The 17,663-nt window shown below is 38.7% G+C and overlaps 2 protein-coding genes across 3 annotated transcripts; both read left to right on the forward strand.

Moving 5' to 3' along the window:
- Positions 1–1,181: 1,181 nt before the first annotated feature.
- Positions 1,182–2,179, forward strand: LOC133727031 (uncharacterized). The gene has a single exon (XM_062154660.1). It carries the CDS (start codon positions 1,269–1,271, stop codon positions 1,929–1,931), a length of 663 nt encoding a protein of 220 aa, XP_062010644.1. The 5' UTR covers positions 1,182–1,268; the 3' UTR covers positions 1,932–2,179.
- Positions 2,180–8,817: 6,638 nt separating this feature from the next.
- LOC133711949 (golgin candidate 1) lies at positions 8,818–15,999 on the forward strand. 2 transcript variants are annotated; one of them, XM_062138017.1, is made up of 20 exons: positions 8,818–9,077; positions 9,707–9,787; positions 10,134–10,186; positions 10,273–10,950; positions 11,063–11,125; positions 11,339–11,416; positions 11,519–11,722; positions 12,002–12,058; positions 12,152–12,226; positions 12,326–12,397; positions 12,777–12,839; positions 12,940–13,038; positions 13,123–13,194; positions 13,318–13,386; positions 14,215–14,262; positions 14,357–14,529; positions 15,036–15,081; positions 15,158–15,256; positions 15,352–15,396; positions 15,493–15,999. In XM_062138017.1, exons 1-20 carry the CDS (start codon positions 9,050–9,052, stop codon positions 15,562–15,564), a joined length of 2,175 nt encoding a protein of 724 aa, XP_061994001.1. In that variant the 5' UTR covers positions 8,818–9,049; the 3' UTR covers positions 15,565–15,999. The 2 variants fall into 2 exon arrangements, with proteins under 2 accessions (XP_061994001.1, XP_061994005.1); XM_062138021.1 differs by having other exon boundaries at positions 8,819–9,077; positions 10,137–10,186.
- Positions 16,000–17,663: the final 1,664 nt, after the last annotated feature.

Genomic DNA, 17,663 nt, shown 5'->3' on the forward strand with positions numbered 1-17,663 from the left:
CATCGAGTTTCGATCTGCTACTTGCTAGCCACCCAGCCTCTCTATTGTGCCCAACTTGTAGCTAGCCACCTCTCTATATTCATTTATTTTTTTCACTCAAATTTAAGTATTCAATTTGAAATAGTTTGTGTCGGGATGGATTTGGTTGCGTATATAAGTATAAAATAGACATAGATTTATCATTTTATCCCATTTCTACCCGAATTTTTTGCATCAAAAACATTGATTTTAAAAATAAACGATTATCCTTCTCCAATTCTTACTACCAATCGAAATTCGGATGATATCTTTTTTTCTTCGTTCGGTCTTCATACATATATGTAATATAGTATTATAATTCATATAGCTCGATTTGTTTCAGCTGGTCTTCTACTATGATTTATACATTCTTGTATCAACTAGAGCCTTGACTGATGGGGATAGAGTAACCCTTGATCATTTACATTGCTTTAATTCGTTATATAAATAACTACATTAATACTACCCTATTTGTCTAGTCTCAGTCTCTAACAACTCAACGGTTTTCTAGCTAGTTATGAGCAGTTTAATAACGTTTGGCTAAGATCGATTAAAATATTTTTTGAGACTATGGACCAACAAAAATTAATTTAAGTATAATCACTATTTGGAAATAAATTTTGTTTTCCCAATCATCCCTACTTTCATCTTCTCCTTTCCAACTCCATTTTTGATCACATTGTATGATGTAGTTACCCTTCCAAGAAGGGTAAAAGAGATTGCAAGTACCTTACTATGTAGAGCAAAACTCTTTATTTGACATTTGGGACCTTCCCAAATATCTTTCCAATATCTTTAATCATTGAATGTGATGGCATCCTTAGGTAATTTGGCTCTCCTCTAGGGACCTTCTAGTAATCCTTCATACCCCTCCATTATACAAACCACTATACCAAAAGAAAAATTCAAACCTAAATTATAATTCACAAACCCTCCGAATTCCTATTACTTCGGAACCCTAATCACCTTCCTCACACACAACGCGTGAGAAACAACTTCCTCTTGCATTGAATCTCTTCTGACAAAATTGTATCCACGCGCTATAGTAGAGACTGGAACGTGTCTCCACCATTACATAATTTGAGAATTAAACGTTATTAATAAAATAATTATTTCAAAGGCCTTTATATACCTCTCCCCCCTCCCCTCACAAGCTCGTACCAACAAAACCCCTCTAATTAATCTTCTCTCTCTACCCCTCCCCTCCCCTCCCTCTCTCTCTACAAAACAAAACTCTCTCTCTCTAAAAAATGGAAGTGGAACCAAGCCCGCCTGTGGTGGCCAAGAAGCTATGGAACCTAGTACGGATAGTGTTCTTCATGTTGCGAAAGGGCTTGACGAAAAGCAAGTTATTAGTCGACCTCCATTTGATGCTCAAGCGCGGCAAGCTAGCCAGCAAAGCCATCGCAAACAACCTCATCATGCTCCACCACTCCTCCAACTCCGCCTTCAGCTGCCGCTCGAACGACGCCGTTTCGTTCGTCACCCCCCGTGAATATGAGTTCAGCTGCAGCAACAGCCCCGCCACCCACAACCCTTTCCTTTTCCACCACAAGCGCAACAAGCACCACCACCACCACCACGGATACTTTGCGAAAAATACTTCTGCCACAGCCGCCGCGTATCAATACGATGATGTGAGCACCGCGGCGGCGGTGCAGAGGGTTCTTGAGATGCTGAACAATGAGATGGTGGCGGAGGCGTCGCCAATGGTGACGCTGCCAGGGTTCGGGAAGAGCCCGATGGTGAGGCAGCTGAGGATAACGGACTCGCCGTTTCCGATGAAGGAAGAGGGAGATAGCCAGGTAGACAAGGAAGCTGAGGAATTTATTAAGAAGTTCTATAAAGACCTCAAGTTGCAGAAAAGGACATCTGCTCTTGAATCACCATACCGTGCTTTGCGAAGTCGATGAGATCGACCTTGAAAAAATTACCACCTGGGTTGAATCTTAAATCTAATATTCCATGGGATGATCAAGCAGCTAGGGCTTCACGCACCTGCGCGCTTTGATTGCATGGTTAATTTATTTTCGCTTTTGTGATTTGCACATAAGAGTACTCACACACGCAAGGAATTTTTGTATGTGCCAGATATATGTATCTTTTGTAATGTTTCCTTTTTTCAGAAGAACATGTATGTGAATTTCAGTTATTTACTTAACGGTGAATTCAATATACATGTTGCAAGAAGAAAGTTTAACTACAAAAAAAAAAAAAACTGGCGGATACAATTATCTCTTACACACACGGATAAAATTTTCCTTTACTAATATGGCGTTAATTTATGAATTAGATGAATTTAACCTGAAACCGAGGCTCTTGAATTGAGCAATAAGTGTGATTAATTTTTGTATTTGGCAACGTGTTAGCAAGTAAATTTGTTCCTATCAATCACTTTATGTCTTGTGGTGTTTGTAACTTTGCATGGTGAAAGAGAAAAAGGAAAAGGCGACCTCTCGTCTTTTCATAAAGCTAAACCAATATTGTACCTACTGCGACTAATTGCATGGGTTAAAGGGACTTTAAAGGGAGCGTTGTGTTTGGCATGGCTTGATATGGGGGGGCGGAATTTTAATGTATTGCCTTTCGAGTTTGGTGAGTAGGAGCTTTGGATTTATTAGGGTTTAGGGTTTTGTCTGTGTAGTGTTGTTTTGAAAGTGACACTAGTGGTTCTGGTCCATTTTTCCATTGCGTTGTTGAGGGGTCACTACCATTGCATAAAGGGCGCCACAAAATTTTCACTTATAAGTTATATATAAGCGCCTTTTTCATCTATATGGTGGCCAACATTGGACAGATTGATTAAAATTTGGTTAACTACAGACCTACAGTCCTCTTGTTATTTTCTTTTTGTGGGTTCGTAAACAAGTTAAGCAAGAGAGTCTGTTATATATGTTAATCAAACATGGTTTGTCTTGTAATATCAATAAACTGATTGGCAACAATTTTGTCTTGAGCTAGTGATCTTGCGTTTTCATGCTTATGAACTAATAATAGGCCTACCTTACAACTTGGAGCACGTTGTAATTAACGCAAATTGTGTATAATTAGATATCTCCTTAATTTTTTGGTAAAAGAGTAGACATCGATCCATTTGTTTACATGCATGAAGAAAAATATTGAAATTATTTTCGATATATAGAAACAGAAATAATTAACACTAATTAAAATGTACGTATATACATATACATATAGTACGTATATGTACATGTGTATATATACTTTAGTTTAGTTGAACAGCGCAATGGAATTATAGAACCACAACATGCACTTTTCAAATATAATGATCATCGTGTGATATGAAAATAAAATATCGATCATTAATTGTCTTGCACAAAAAAAGAAGAAAAAATCATTCTGGTCAGGGTCCTAAACTTTCTTTTCCTTCGCATTTATTCGTCTCTGCCTTTTTTTATTACAATTCTTCTTTGCCTTTCATTTCAACTATATTTAAGATTGTGGGGTGGCAGCTGAAGTGTTCATCTCACCGTTCCTGTATTTCATATTTTGACTTCCAGAACATAAAAACCAGAAAGCACACCTTTACCAATATAGAACGAAGTAACTCTGCAATTAATTGACTGTGAAATCAAAACCCTATATACAGCAGGTAGCTGTTGATGAACATGACTAACTGAACAAATCCAGCACCATTTAAAACTTAAACAGAGAAATCGAATTCGTTGAATGATAAGAAACCAGAAACGAAGAGAAAAAAAAAACGAAATGAATCTGATTCCAAGTTATATACAGACGGGAGCTTATTACTTATAATCATTGCGGGCTTTATAGAGGGGTTAAAAAAAGGTGGTAAATAAAAATTAAAGAAGCAAAGAAAATGACTAAGAATTATAAAGAGTAGGTGAGACTGTGAGAGATTGTGATGTTGTGTTGCATGATTCTTGAAGAGTCTCCCTCAAGCACTAATGAGGCGCCTCTCGATCTTAGTAGTCTCTCTCCACCCTTGAATGCATCAATTGCATTTCTGATAAAACTTCATGAATTCAAGCTTATCTTGCATTATTTGCAAACAAACTATCTACATAGAGTGATCATCTATTCATCATAAGGATATTAAGAATTCTATTCTTGATTAACTACTTTTATTTTTATTTTCATTTTGTTAATTATATAATGATTATGAACTTCTGGAAATCTGTAGAGCCAATTGTCATGCATGCCAGCCTTGTAGACGCGTGCCATGCATGATTGCTTGATATGGACGGTTTGATTTCGACACAAAATTAATTATCAAGCACAACTTTCTCTTTCAGTTTTCAATTTTTATTCGACTAATATTGAATTGTACGTGACTTATCATTCAATCAGTAAAGTTTTCTTTTCATTTGTTTTTCCAAATTACAAAACATCATAAGTTTTTGGTTCGATTCCAAATTTTGAGTGTTCAATTTAGTGAAAGCGAATATAATGTCAATGTTAACTACATGTATGCTTTTATGTGCGAGGTGATTTTTTTTTGCTTGGGTCGATTTTGGCGGTGCAGTCTTTCGGAAGTAACCAACCACTAAATCAATGCATCCTTCAAAAACTCAAACCACGACGGGTGGTTGCAACCCATAAAGTTGGCTAGTGTAGTTCGACACAAGTTTCTATCTCAGCTGTCAAGATCGACCGATGAAGAAGAACCGATCGACCTCTTCAGTTTCAATAAAAGTGTTATATATTGGTACATCACGTACATGTAAGGCGGTTTGTTGATAATTGGTGGGAGAAATGTAACCCCCAAGGTTTTTGTCCATTTTGAAAGGAAATGTGAACTTTTCCTATTTAAACAATATTGATCCCTTTTGATTGAGTCTGATATGTGGTTTTTGTCCATTTTGAAAGGAAATGTGAACTTTTCCTATTTAAACAATATTGATCCCTTTTGATTGAGTCTGATATGTTGTTTCTTCTCAACGGAATTTTGGTATTACGACAATTTGTTTTTCTTTTCATTAAATAACAAATGTGTTGACTTAGCTTCCTGTCGAATTATTAACCACAAAAGTAATAAAGAAAAGGGTGATCCTTTTTTTTTGATGAAAAGAGCTCAGCACATTATATAGATTCAGCAAGCAGTACAAAAACAAAACACCCCTAAGGGGTCGACATAAAGAATCGTTTCTTAGAGCACCCTAAGACCCTACTTTAACACATAATAGGAACCCAACATACCCCTAGTACACCCACCTTTTAGAAAGCTCACGCACTTTTATTCTAACAAACACCTACTACTACAATACCAGACCCCAAAGAGCTCCAAGAAAGTCGAAGCAGCGAAAACCCTAAGAAAATTCTCTATGCCGCGTCCATGGGACGTCGTCGTCGGACGGGCTACCTAGCTGTGTCAGTCCACCGGTGAGGGCCAGGAGGCTTTGGGCAGGAACAGAGGGCTGGGAGTGACTGGGTCGCGTTTGAAGAGAGAACGACAAGCAGCGGGGATCCTCATGTTTTCGATTTCGATTTGCTCGACGTTGGTTTTTAAAGCAAGGGTGGTGCGACAGAGGGTTCCGGTGCGCAGCGGAGGCGGGTTGTCATGGCGGTTCCCCTGGTTTGAGGTTGCGAAGGTCTGACGGAGGTCGAAGGTCTGTGGCGATCAAATCTGTATCGGATCTGTGTTCGGTTTGGAACCGTGATCCACGACGATCCGGCCGACGATGTCAGTTGATGGAGGTGCGATGCGGCGACGATGGTCCGTCTGAAGCCGAGGTGCTGGTCCGGTAACACAGGCGGGTTCGCTCCGACCCGCACTCCCTGGCTTGGTTTCTGGGCTTTGGTCTTCCTTTGGCTACTGGGCTAAATCTGTGGACTGGTCTTTTACTCTTTGTTTTTTTCTAGTTTCTATAGGCCTTTTTAGGCAATCTAGTGGTTTTTCCTATCTAGTTTTAGCATTGGGTCTTGGTCTTGTTGACTTAATTCTCAGTATATCTAGTTGTACACCAATTGAGGTCTCTAGGCGACTAGATTTACTGTTTTTCGGGTTAGGTTGGGAGGGCCGGATCCTTCTACTTTTTTAGAGCCTCTGGCGTAGTACCAAAGGGGGATCCCGCTATTTTATGATGTATTCAATGTCAAATGAGTGACCTAGTTCCTATGTACCATTGTGGGTACTAACACATCTTCTTGCCTGTCTTACATGACATCGGAAAGATATGTAATGGTCATTCTGGCTTTTGATCAATATATTGGCTACTACCTTCTTCTTCAAAAAAAAAAAAACAAACACCTACTACTCTGAAGCTTGAATAAAATGTCCCTCAGAGTTACTAGATTTTTGTGATCTCTTTCCTTGAAAAAAGAAAAAATAAAGCCCATCATCTTTTCGTGAGAGAAGATGCGAAGTCAAACCTATCTTAAAAAATAAAGAACTAACAGTTCTATGAAACCAATCAGACCAGGCCCACACTACCAAGGCCCAAAATCGAGAAACCCTAGCACAACAGACCCAAGCCCAACTGAGTCCAGCCCCAACAAGAGCTCCAGTTCGCCCGAGGAGCACCATCTTTGTCACCGCCAAAGACCCGCCGCCGACACCACCTGCACTACCTCTATCGTGGTCAGAGGTGCCGCCGGTGGCCATGCCACCTTTACCACCAACAAAGCAGAAGCAACCCACGATCCAGACAAAAAGTTGCGTTGCCAAAGTCATCCTCGAGCAAAGTTGAGCTGCTAGCATTGCCTAACCCAGTATCCCACTTCTACTAAAACCTGCTGTGCTGGACAAGAGAGTAATCATACCAACACGAGAGTTTCCAATCTCAGGCCAAACTAGCCCTAAATCAACCCCTGGATCTCCATCACATCCATCAAATGGTAAATCCCCAGACGATGGCTGAATACCAAACCAGTCGTCTTTGCTACCAAACCAGCCACCATTGCAGGGCGAGACGACCCCTGCCCTTATTCCAAAACACCTATGATCCCAGTTCTGATTGGCCACACGCCTATCACTGCCATCACATCCAACAACTATAGCAATGAGAAAAAGGCAAAAGCCTATGTTTAAGGGATACCGACGAATAAGCCCGCCCCCGCCACCACAAATTAGACGAGAGAAAGAAGAAAGGACCCCCTTCCCTGTTAAAGGAACAGAGCCGCCCCCAGTCGAAACCAACCGCTGCGGAAAAGCCTCTCTTGCGAGAGTCAAAGAAGAGAGCATTTTTTTTATTCAAAATTGTCTGTTAAGACTAAAGAGTATCTCTAATAGTTTTAGAAAATAGTGATTCTAGTTAAACCTCCAAATTTAATATTTTGATATCTCATATTCATTAAATCTCTAATTCATTTTTTTGAATACTTAAAAAGCTAAGTATCTTTTCAAAAAAAAAAAAAACTAAGTATATCTCCTTCATTTGACCAAAACACCATTGACTATTTAAATCTGTATCTTTAATTAACAATTTGTTGTTCCTTTTTTATTTTTTATTTCTATCAATTCAGCCACGAAGGATTTTGTAAGGGATTGAAATTACATACATCTTTGATACATCTTTAATCAATACGAATGGTTCTAAAAAAAAAACTTCGGTTCTCATATTGATTGAATCTTAATTTTTTTTTAAACCCTTAGCCCACCCTATCCTTACATATGTCAGTGGGAATTGAACCCATGACCTTTACAATGTTGTAATTACAACGTACCAACATGTCACCTTGGATATTAATTAGTAATAACTACACCAAAATATTCAATGAATTTAGTTTAAGGAAATTACAAATTAAATCGTTTTGAATTTGCTTTTGTATAAAAAAAGGAGGCAATGTATAAAAATTAATTATTTTTACTTGATTGTTTTAGGTAGCTTGTATTAATGGGGGAGGTAAGAAGAGTACTTGTTAATTTTTGTTTTTTTTTTCTATTTGTCTTTTTATATGAATTGACAAAATCTAATAACAATTGAAAAAATATGAAGGTCCAAATATTAAACGGGTGCGACTATTTCCACCATACTAAATGCTTTGTTCACTCTACAATCAAATTTTTCCTTTAAAATCCCAAAATTGTCCTCAAGTACAATTATTAACAGAAAAAATAATTGTAGTTAAGGACAATTTTATGGATAAATAAAATTTTACCCAACAAACATCTCAATTATCATCTCAGCTTTCTATACCAAAAATAAAAAAATTATCATCTCAGCTTCTTCATCGCTAGTCTACCAAACAATTAGTTAGATGAAATTTTCAAGCTATAGCAGCAAGTGAAAAGAATTGTTGGTTAGTATTATTTTGTTCTACTTGATGTGACTCGTGTTTGATTCTACGTCTAGTAGCTGATGAAGGGATAAGATAGAGAAGAGGGAAAAAAAGGAAAAAGTAATAAAAAAAAAAAAAAAAAAAAAAAAAAAAAAGGCATTGGGTTGCACCACGATGGTGTGCTTATTTTCTTTTCTTTTTTCTTTCCAGTTTTACATTTTCAATAGTGATATATATTTTTTATTTTCTAAATTATTTGAGGGTGAAATTGGAAGTTTCAGGGTAAAAGTTTAATTTTAGGGTGAACAAAGCATTTGGTAGGGTGGAAATAGCCTCACCCATATTAAATTTGGAGGTCCAACTAAAACCACCCTAAAGAAAAAAGTTTTTCCATTCAATATCCTTAGAGTTTTTGAAAAAAAAAAAAAAAAAAAATCTACACTTGGGCCTTTGGTTTGAACATGAACTCCATGTATATGTTTCTGATCATTTGCAAAACTTGGGCCAAGGCCCAATTAATCCAGCCCAAAGAATTGTCCCTACATCTTTACCACGTGGCAAACAAAATTCCCCGGGTACAGATACGCTGGTCATGAACAACACCAACAACCATCTCGCTCTTCTTTTTCTTCAGTTTTACTCGTTAACGCCCAAACTTTCCCCCACAACTAACAAACGGACCTGTGGTGAAATCGCCGGACTCAATTCGGAGCTAAATCGGACTTCAAACGCCGTCGTTTTCTGATCCGGCGCATTAGCGAATGGGAGCTCCGTTCGTCGGTCGCTAGGCCACTGTTGTCGTCGTCGCAGATCCGAATTCGGTTCGCCTCTAATGGCTTCGTGGCTCAAAGCTGCTGAAGGTTCGATATATTTTCTACTGTTTTTGAAATCCTATCTGTTTGTTTTGTTGCTGTTTGATTTGATTTGGTTGCCGCTCGGATTTGAAATGTGTTTAGGTTTGATTATTGTGCTTGAAATGCTCGGGAATTTTGTGGATGATGCAATGTGTGATGATGTTTGGGATTAATGATCTTGTAATAGGATGATCGGGTTAGGTTGGATAGCTCGGCTTTTGAATGCAATACTGGTGGAATTAGTGTTCAATGAAGGAACAAGTTTAGTAGAGTTGATGATTCGGAAGAATAGTCTTTGGAGTTCGTATGAGACATTAGCAAGAGTTGGAATCTCAGTGTAGCTATATAATTAGTAGTTGCCAGTGCTTTTGTACAATTCACAAATTTCGTGAAATGAGCTAGAGAAATTTGGTGTTATTTGGTTTTAGGACGTGTTCTATTATGGCGATATTCCAACGAGGCTGCACTACTGCTTTCCACTTACCAAAAAACTCAAATCACAAAAGAAAATAAGTTATATAACAATCATAATTCTAATACCTGCACCGCCAAATTCTACTACTCATGATTATTCATCCTCTTTATCAGTCCTCAGATAAGAATTCTGTACATTATAATGCTTTCTTTGGCCTCAGATTTGTTTGAAGTTGTTGATCGAAGGGCAAAGCTCGTTGTCAATGAGTTGTCAGATGAGCAGTTGGCTGCCCAAGCACTAGGTATTAACTTTGATTTGTTTTAGCATCTTTTATATACATTTTATTTTTTGCTTCATTCGAATCATTGCACATATGTGTTAGATAACGGCTCTTTAAATCCTTATAAAAGGCCCCAGCCCTTTCCTACGTCCTTGGGAATGGGGATGGCTTTAAGTGACTTTACCCACCAAACTAGCTGGTGCCTTCTCATCTGTTATCGACATTGTACTGTTAAGATGAACTCCAGAGCCTTGATAGTCTCCCCTAGAAGATTCATCCTTTAGCAGTTACTTTATCAACTTTTGTCTGTCTGTTAACTTGAAGACCATCATCCGTTGCTAACTGTTGTTTGTGTCTTCCTTATAAGAAGCTTCTAATGGGCAAGGATCTCAAGCCAAGCGGGCAAAGAAGAAGACCAAGGTATTGCCATTTTACTTAATTAGATAGCTTGTTCACACAGAAACATAGATATCTTTCAACTATTGTCTCACATGTGGTATTTTCAGGCTCAGAAGAGACAGTCAATAAATGAAACTTCAGAAACAAGTTCTCATAACAAAACAGAGTCTCTAGAAACAAGTGATTCTGCACATGCACAGATTAATATACTAACTCCACAAGTAGATTCCACACCTGAAAAAGCTAGTGATGTTCATTTAAATGACAATGGTGGGACGCCCTCTGAAAATCCTGTGATCCAAACAATTAACGAGCAGCAACAGGATCTTGAGAAAGACTCCACAGCTAGCATTCCTATAACAGAGACACCAGGAATTGGAGTCAGTGAAATGGATGCTGGTCAACTGGAAGCTTCACCAATTCTTACTGATAGGGAATCTGCCACATCAACTTCAAATGGTGAGCTTGTGAATGAGAATGCCGCAGTTGGTCGGGAAGAACATCCTTCGCCGTTAATTGCCAAAGAAGTTGAGGTTGTGGATGAAAATAATCAAGTTCAGTCAGTTGATGCTGGCCAAGATAAAAGATCCAAAGATGCAGATGTTCCTCCAACCCTTGTCCAAGAGAGATCACAGTCTATAGCTACTGATGTCCCCAGTAACAGAAAAAATCAGTCGGAAGTTGCTGATGGCAACGAGGAACCAGTCCTTGAGAGAAGTAAGCAACTTGAGCATAAAGCTGGTAGCTCTCGCTCAAAAGTACTGGAACAGGATCAACTTGAGGAGGTAAGTTATTTATTATGGGGAGAACATTCATATACTTCATTATTTTTGGATTTGAATCTTGTTACCTTACCATTTAGGCTATTATTGACTAGTTTCTTTAGTTGGTGTGCAGGCTCAAGGATTGCTTAAAATGGCTGTTTCCACTGGTCAGTCTAAAGAAGCAAGGTTAGCGAGGGTAAGCTCTACTAATACATGCTTATCTTTGCTACTTTTGTAAGTTTCAATTCAATGAAGTAGGAATGCCACTTTCTTTCAGTAGTCTCTAATAAAGGTCACCTTAAATTGATATTTTAGACATGAGGTTTTCTGACCCTCGAGAAATTCTTACTGATTAAGTTGAAAGTCTTCTCTTTAGATGCTTTGTTAATCCTTTGCTTTCCACGGGTAGGTTTGTGCCGGACTTTCATCCCGTCTTCAAGAATACAAATCTGAGAATGCACAGCTAGAGGAACTTCTTGTGTCAGAGGTGAGATACTTTCCAGTTTCTAGTTCAGGTATTATGTGAACTTAAACATGAATGAACATGATATACAGCTATTGATATTACATGGATTGCCCGTTTTGATAGAGAGAGCTGAGCAAGTCATATGAGGCTCGCATAAAGCAGCTACAAAAAGATTTGTCAGCATCCAAAGGCGAAGTGACAAGAATAGAGTCAAATATGGTTGAGGCCTTGGCAGCAAAAAATTCTGAAATCGAGGCACTTGTCAGTTCCATGGATGCACTTAAGAAACAGGCTGCTATATCTGAAGGAAATCTGGCTTCGCTGCAGGTTCGTTACACTAATCTAATATCATTATTCATGCACAGTCTTCCTTTCACTTTCACTCTCTCCCCTCCCTGCCACTGCAACTGTCAGTGGCACGTAGACTTTAGGAATACTTGGGGCTGGTTCATGTGAAGCACCTTGTCATTTTTTTTTTTTTTTTTCATTCTACTCCTTTGATCTACTCTTTATAGCACTCAATGCAATTATGGATGCTCTAAACTTGAATTTTTGTCCAGTTGATGATTTGGTAATAGTTGGTTTATTATTTGTATTTTTAATCAGGCAAACATGGAATCTATAATGAGAAATCGGGAACTGACGGAGACAAGAATGATGCAGGTTAGATTTTATGATGCTTCCTTGCATGTATTTGGATTCGTAGCTTATACTGTTTTTATCATTAGATTCTGAAATAGTGACTGTATTCTTCAGGCTGTACGGGAGGAGTTGGCTTCTGTAGAACGGAGAGCCGAAGAAGAGCGTGCTGCACACAATGCTACCAAAATGGTTTGCACCCAGAACAATTTGTACAATTAATAATTAATAATTATCTCTTTTTTCTGATTGTTTTCTTGTGCTGGTGATGATCATTTTATGGTAAAACAGGCTGCTATGGAAAGGGAAGTAGAATTGGAACATAGAGCCCTTGAGGCATCCACAGCCCTCGCAAGGACTCAGGTGAAGTAGCCCTTTCCAAATTTATAACTGATTGCCTCAAGTAGCAGCATTTTCATTAATGAGAGCAGTTTTCTGTTCTTTCTTATCTCTGTGGATATTTAAGACTACTGAATTCTTAGGCTTCGATAACAAGCAAGTGCATATATATATATTTATCTCAAATGTGTAAGATCTTTTGGTTTCTTACAACTTTTTTTTTTCGTTGTCGAGCTTTACTTACTTGGTGATTTTTACTTTGCATACCCACCTCAGAAGCTACGTCTATGTCTACTGAGGAGTGTCTCCCTCTTTTCTGTTTTTTTTTTTCTTTAAATGATTTTTCACAATTTTGAGTTTGAGCATCATAGTTTACTGAATATTTTAAGGGCTTCTCATTTAGAGAATAGCTGATGAGAGGACTGCAAAGGCATCAGAACTTGAGCAGAAGATGGCATTGCTTGAGGTAGAAGAGACATTTACATTATTTTTACCACAATTTCTGTTGAATTGCAGAAACAATACTGTCTTAAGCTTCTTTTATAATTAGAACTATGTGGTATCAGGTTGAGTGTGCCAACTTAAACCAAGAGCTGCAAGATATGGAAGCTCGTGCTCGGCGCGGGCAAAAGAAGCCACCAGAAGAGGCGAATCAAATGATTCAGGTATTCCTCAACTCAGTTTTACATTTGACCCCTGGTCTCATCACCATAGTATAATTGTACTTACAGCTGTATACTATGATGCAGGTGTGGCAGGAAGAAGTGGAACGTGCACGCCAAGGTCAGAGGGATGCAGAGGGCAAGCTTTCTTCCTTGGAGGTAAGTGTCCTTTGTTTCTTGCATAATACCGGTGCTATGCTTCATTTGTATCTTTGAGTCCTGAATTTCTTTGCTTCTTTGATCTACTTGCTTTCTGAGTTCTAACACTTGCTAAAATTTTAGGCTGAAGTTCAAAAAATGAGAGTTGAAATGGCTGCCATGAAGAGGGATGCTGAGCACTACTCACGTCAGGTAATCTGATTCTAAAGCTCAGTTTTTCAATACCAACCTATCACAAATTTGATATCATTTCTATTTTTGACAGGGGTGCAACCTTCTATTCAATCCATGTTAGGTGTCGAGTAGAATTTATAACATCCTAAGCCTGTAAAATATAGTTGATCTTTATTTCCTCTGGTCCTAGATCCGCTGGAATCGATCCGGGAACTTTTATCTCAAAGACAAAAAATTGTTCAAACCTTTGATTTTTCACCCAAAACTGTGAACACATTTTTTTTTCGGCTAAAATAGCACGTTCTTAGATTCTCACCAAAATCTTCCCACCCGTAATTTATGATTTTTGAGCAATTGTCAAAGTGACAGAACTCAAAAGTTTCGACAGGATATTTTTTTATGATTTTCTCGGTTTTGGGTGCATCTCAGACTTTTTTTTTTTTGGTGGTAAATATGGAGAAGACCAAACTTCCAGCTCTATATAGGTGGCTGCATACATCATATAATCTCTGTTGTTTTTGTTTTCCCGTTCTCTTATTTCAATAAGTTCACAAGCCTTAATTATGGGTCTTGATCAGTTAAATCTAAATTAATGTGTTATAATGCTGGTAGATAATTTAGACAAAATAAAGCGTTGTTCAGTTGCTAGCATCAGCTACACGTTGTCTATTTTGATTCAGCATTACAGTGCCATGTAAACTGTCGGCTGTTGTTCGCATTTTCTTAACCTTCTTCTGACCAACCCTTCTCTCTCTCTCTGTATCTTCACCATATGCATCTTCATCCTATAATGAATTCTGGTACTTAGTCATATGTTAATTCTTGGTTATATTTGCCATTTTGCAGGAGCACATGGAACTAGAGAAACGCTACCGTGAACTAACTGATTTACTGGTAATCTCAAGTCTCAACTCAGAAATACAAATTTTACATTGCCAGTTACATATCAAGCCGTTTTGATAAGTAGTTTATTCCATGTATTATTCAGTACTACAAGCAAACACAATTAGAAACCATGGCCAGTGAAAAAGCTGCTGCAGAGTTCCAATTGGAGAAGGAATTGAAGCGTCTCCAGGAAGCACAGGTAGAGGCAGAAAGAAGTAGAGTTTCCCGCCGGGCATCAGCATCCTGGGAAGAAGACACTGAAATGAAGGCACTTGAGTATGTTTTTATTTTGTTTTTGTGATAACCATTACTTTAATCCTTGTAATGCCTTATGCTTAGAGCTGCCCCTCCTTTCTTCTTTGATACAACAAAGAACAAGCAAAGCTGCCCCTCTTTTACCAGTGTGCAACCCTCTCCTTGACAAGATTGAGACTATGCTTTAGCTATCATCACCAAATCTTACTACCTTTCCTAAGCCCTTGGACGCTTAGGCTAATAGATAAGAGAGCATCGGTGTGTAGCCTTCATTTTACAATGCTCCAAAAATAATGCCTCACACAGGATGGGAATGCCATTTAATTTGACTTTCTTCATCTAGTTCCTACTCTCCATAACTTTAATTAACAAGGAGCACATGTTTACTTTATAATTAGCCCTCATATATCCGGACATCTTGACTTGGGTGCATTCGTATACTGTCCAAGTTTATTGTATCTGTTATATGGCTTTATCTCCATATAGTTATATAATCTTCAGAAAGTAACTAAAACTAATTTCTGCAGGCCTCTTCCCTTGTATCACCGCCATATGGTTGGGGCAACCATGCAGGTAACCTAACTTATAATTCACTATCATCATCACCCTTTGTTGTGCTCAACTCTAAGTTTCCCCTTGTCTGATGCAGTTGCAGAAGGCAGCAAAACTATTAGATTCAGGAGCTGTCCGGGCCACAAAGTTTCTCTGGCGGTATCCAACTGCTCGGATTATCTTGCTATTCTACATGGTAAAACAGTTGAATACTTGTTTGAAGAGTTTAATTAATCAGACAAACTTTGTGGAGTGAATTATCACAAAATAACTTTAATAAGCCATCCGCAGGTATTTGTGCATCTGTTCTTGATGTATTTGCTGCATCGCCTTCAGGTACGGATATCTTCGCAATTTGTATGAAAAGCCAGTATTCAGCCTATACAATGTGTATAATATACATAGCTATTCTGAATGTGTACCTTTGTGCAGGCACAAGCAGATGACTTTTCCGCTAGAGAAGTTGCAGAGTCGATGGGACTTGCTAACACCAACTTACCATGATTCAGGAGTTGCTCCATGTGAGAAACTGCTGCAACCAAAAAAACCTTCAAAGTTCGACAAAGCATAGAATATGCCTCGAATGATGCATTTAATTATGAGAAGTAAAGAATCATTGGGTGAAGGTATATATAATTTGTTTTATCACCATTTTTTGTCGAGGATGTGCACAGAAAGTGTTGGTGTGTTGTTGCAATTAATAGACAAGGAGCTAGCCTCTTTCATCCTAACAACGAGTGAGGCACTGCCTTGTACGTCCAAAACTTGCATCTGCCTTGCAGATGTGAATTTTTCATATACATACTTAGCGACCGCCGATTCTTTCATTATATTGTTGTTTTGAATTTGGTCAGGAATTGCTTATGTGACTTGTAAGTGTGAAATACATGTGCATATTCGTCACTACCAGCTACAAAGGTTCATAACTTGTCATTATCACTCCTTTTGAACTGTTATATAGAACCTTATTATAACAACATAAGCAGTTTCACATGCTTTTGAGGTACTAATAACTTGAACAGACGGTGTACGGAAACAGCACCAAAGGTTCATACATTGTCCAACGAAGGGTGAGGGAGAGAGATTTGAAGATCCTAATATCAAGTGCGAGAGATTCAACTGCAATTGAATCAAATGGAGAATAAGTTGGCCATTTTCGCTGGTCCAGTGCTCGATCAGATCAGTCAACCAAATTTAGAAAACAGAAAGTGCTTGTTCAGAGCAACGGTTGTGTATGATTTTCACGGCTTGAATCCGCTGGCCGGTGGACGCCCCCTACAAGTGTGTGCCCAAATTGGTCGTCTTCCAAAACCAAATGCGACAATGTTTATATTTGGGCGGAAAACATGCCTGATCGATTTTTGAATCGTGTTTTGCCGCTTATCTTCAGAGGTCAATGACCAAGTCAGTAAGTAGGCCCCACAACCACAATACTCTTTTCATGTGATTAGACGAAAATTCTGCTATCCAAGACTAGAAAAGCTCCGGTGATTAGATTAGTCTTAGACAAGACTAGAAAAGCTTTTGCTTTGCTTTCTCTCTTTGGAAAAAAGATATAGACCAAGATTTTCTGATAATGTGCTATATAGACCTCGCACATAACGGCTCCGTTAGCAGTAAAGTGGCTTCTGCCGTCATGGTAAAAATGAATGTTTACCAAATAAGCCATGTCACCCTGGCACTCAAATCATTTCTCAATAAGCCATGTCACCCTGGCACTCTTGAAGAATTCTTAGGTAGGGGTTTCCCCACCATGTAGATATAGGGCAAGTCAATCAGACATCATAATTTTTTTTCTTTGTTCTGAAACTGCCCCTGCTTTTTAAAAGTGCAATACCCAAGAGACTCCCCTGTTGGGAGTTGATTGGTCTGCCTTATATCCACGTGGTGCGGCTGCCCCACACAAGTCTCTCTCGACACTCTTACCAAAATCAGGCTTTGGAAACAAACAGAGGATAGATGTTATCCTATCCAAGGGTGGTTTTTCTTCGTCATCGTAGAAGAACTTTAAAGTGGAGTTGAGGCCCTTTAAAAAACTGAATCTTCAAATACCGTTCTTCTCATGTCCTTATACCACTCTTAGGTGGTGTTTGTTACACGGGATTGGACATCCTTATCTAGTCTAATCCCAGTTATCCCATGTTTGGCAGCAAGGAGGACTCTTTTTAATGAGACTCCACAGTCCTAAAGACACCTCCAACACCTTCTACCACAAACCCACCAAAAACCATGGGATTGTGGAAGCCACTCTCACTCGATCTACTCTTCCATTCTGTTGTCGTTCTCACATCATTCTCAACCTGCAATTCAACCCCGCCCCATCTATTACACTGAAAGAATCTAAAACACAAGAAACAAAATCACAGACGACTCCAAGACCTCCGCTTTAAAATTATCTCTCATCTCCCAAACCGACCAAATCCATAATGCGAGGCTCAATTTTCAGAGGCAGAAAGTTCAGACTTCGCCGGAATTTGAAAGTGAATCTTGATCGGATGTGAAGAGCGGGTCGGAAAACATGAGCATCTCCTCCACCGTGAGCATCGAAAATAGCAGATCGTAGAATGATTGGGTCGGAGTTCGCCGGCAAGCTTCTGCAAATT

Source organism: Rosa rugosa, chromosome 1 (assembly GCF_958449725.1).
Source record: "Rosa rugosa chromosome 1, drRosRugo1.1, whole genome shotgun sequence".
Classification (NCBI taxonomy): domain Eukaryota; kingdom Viridiplantae; phylum Streptophyta; class Magnoliopsida; order Rosales; family Rosaceae; genus Rosa; species Rosa rugosa.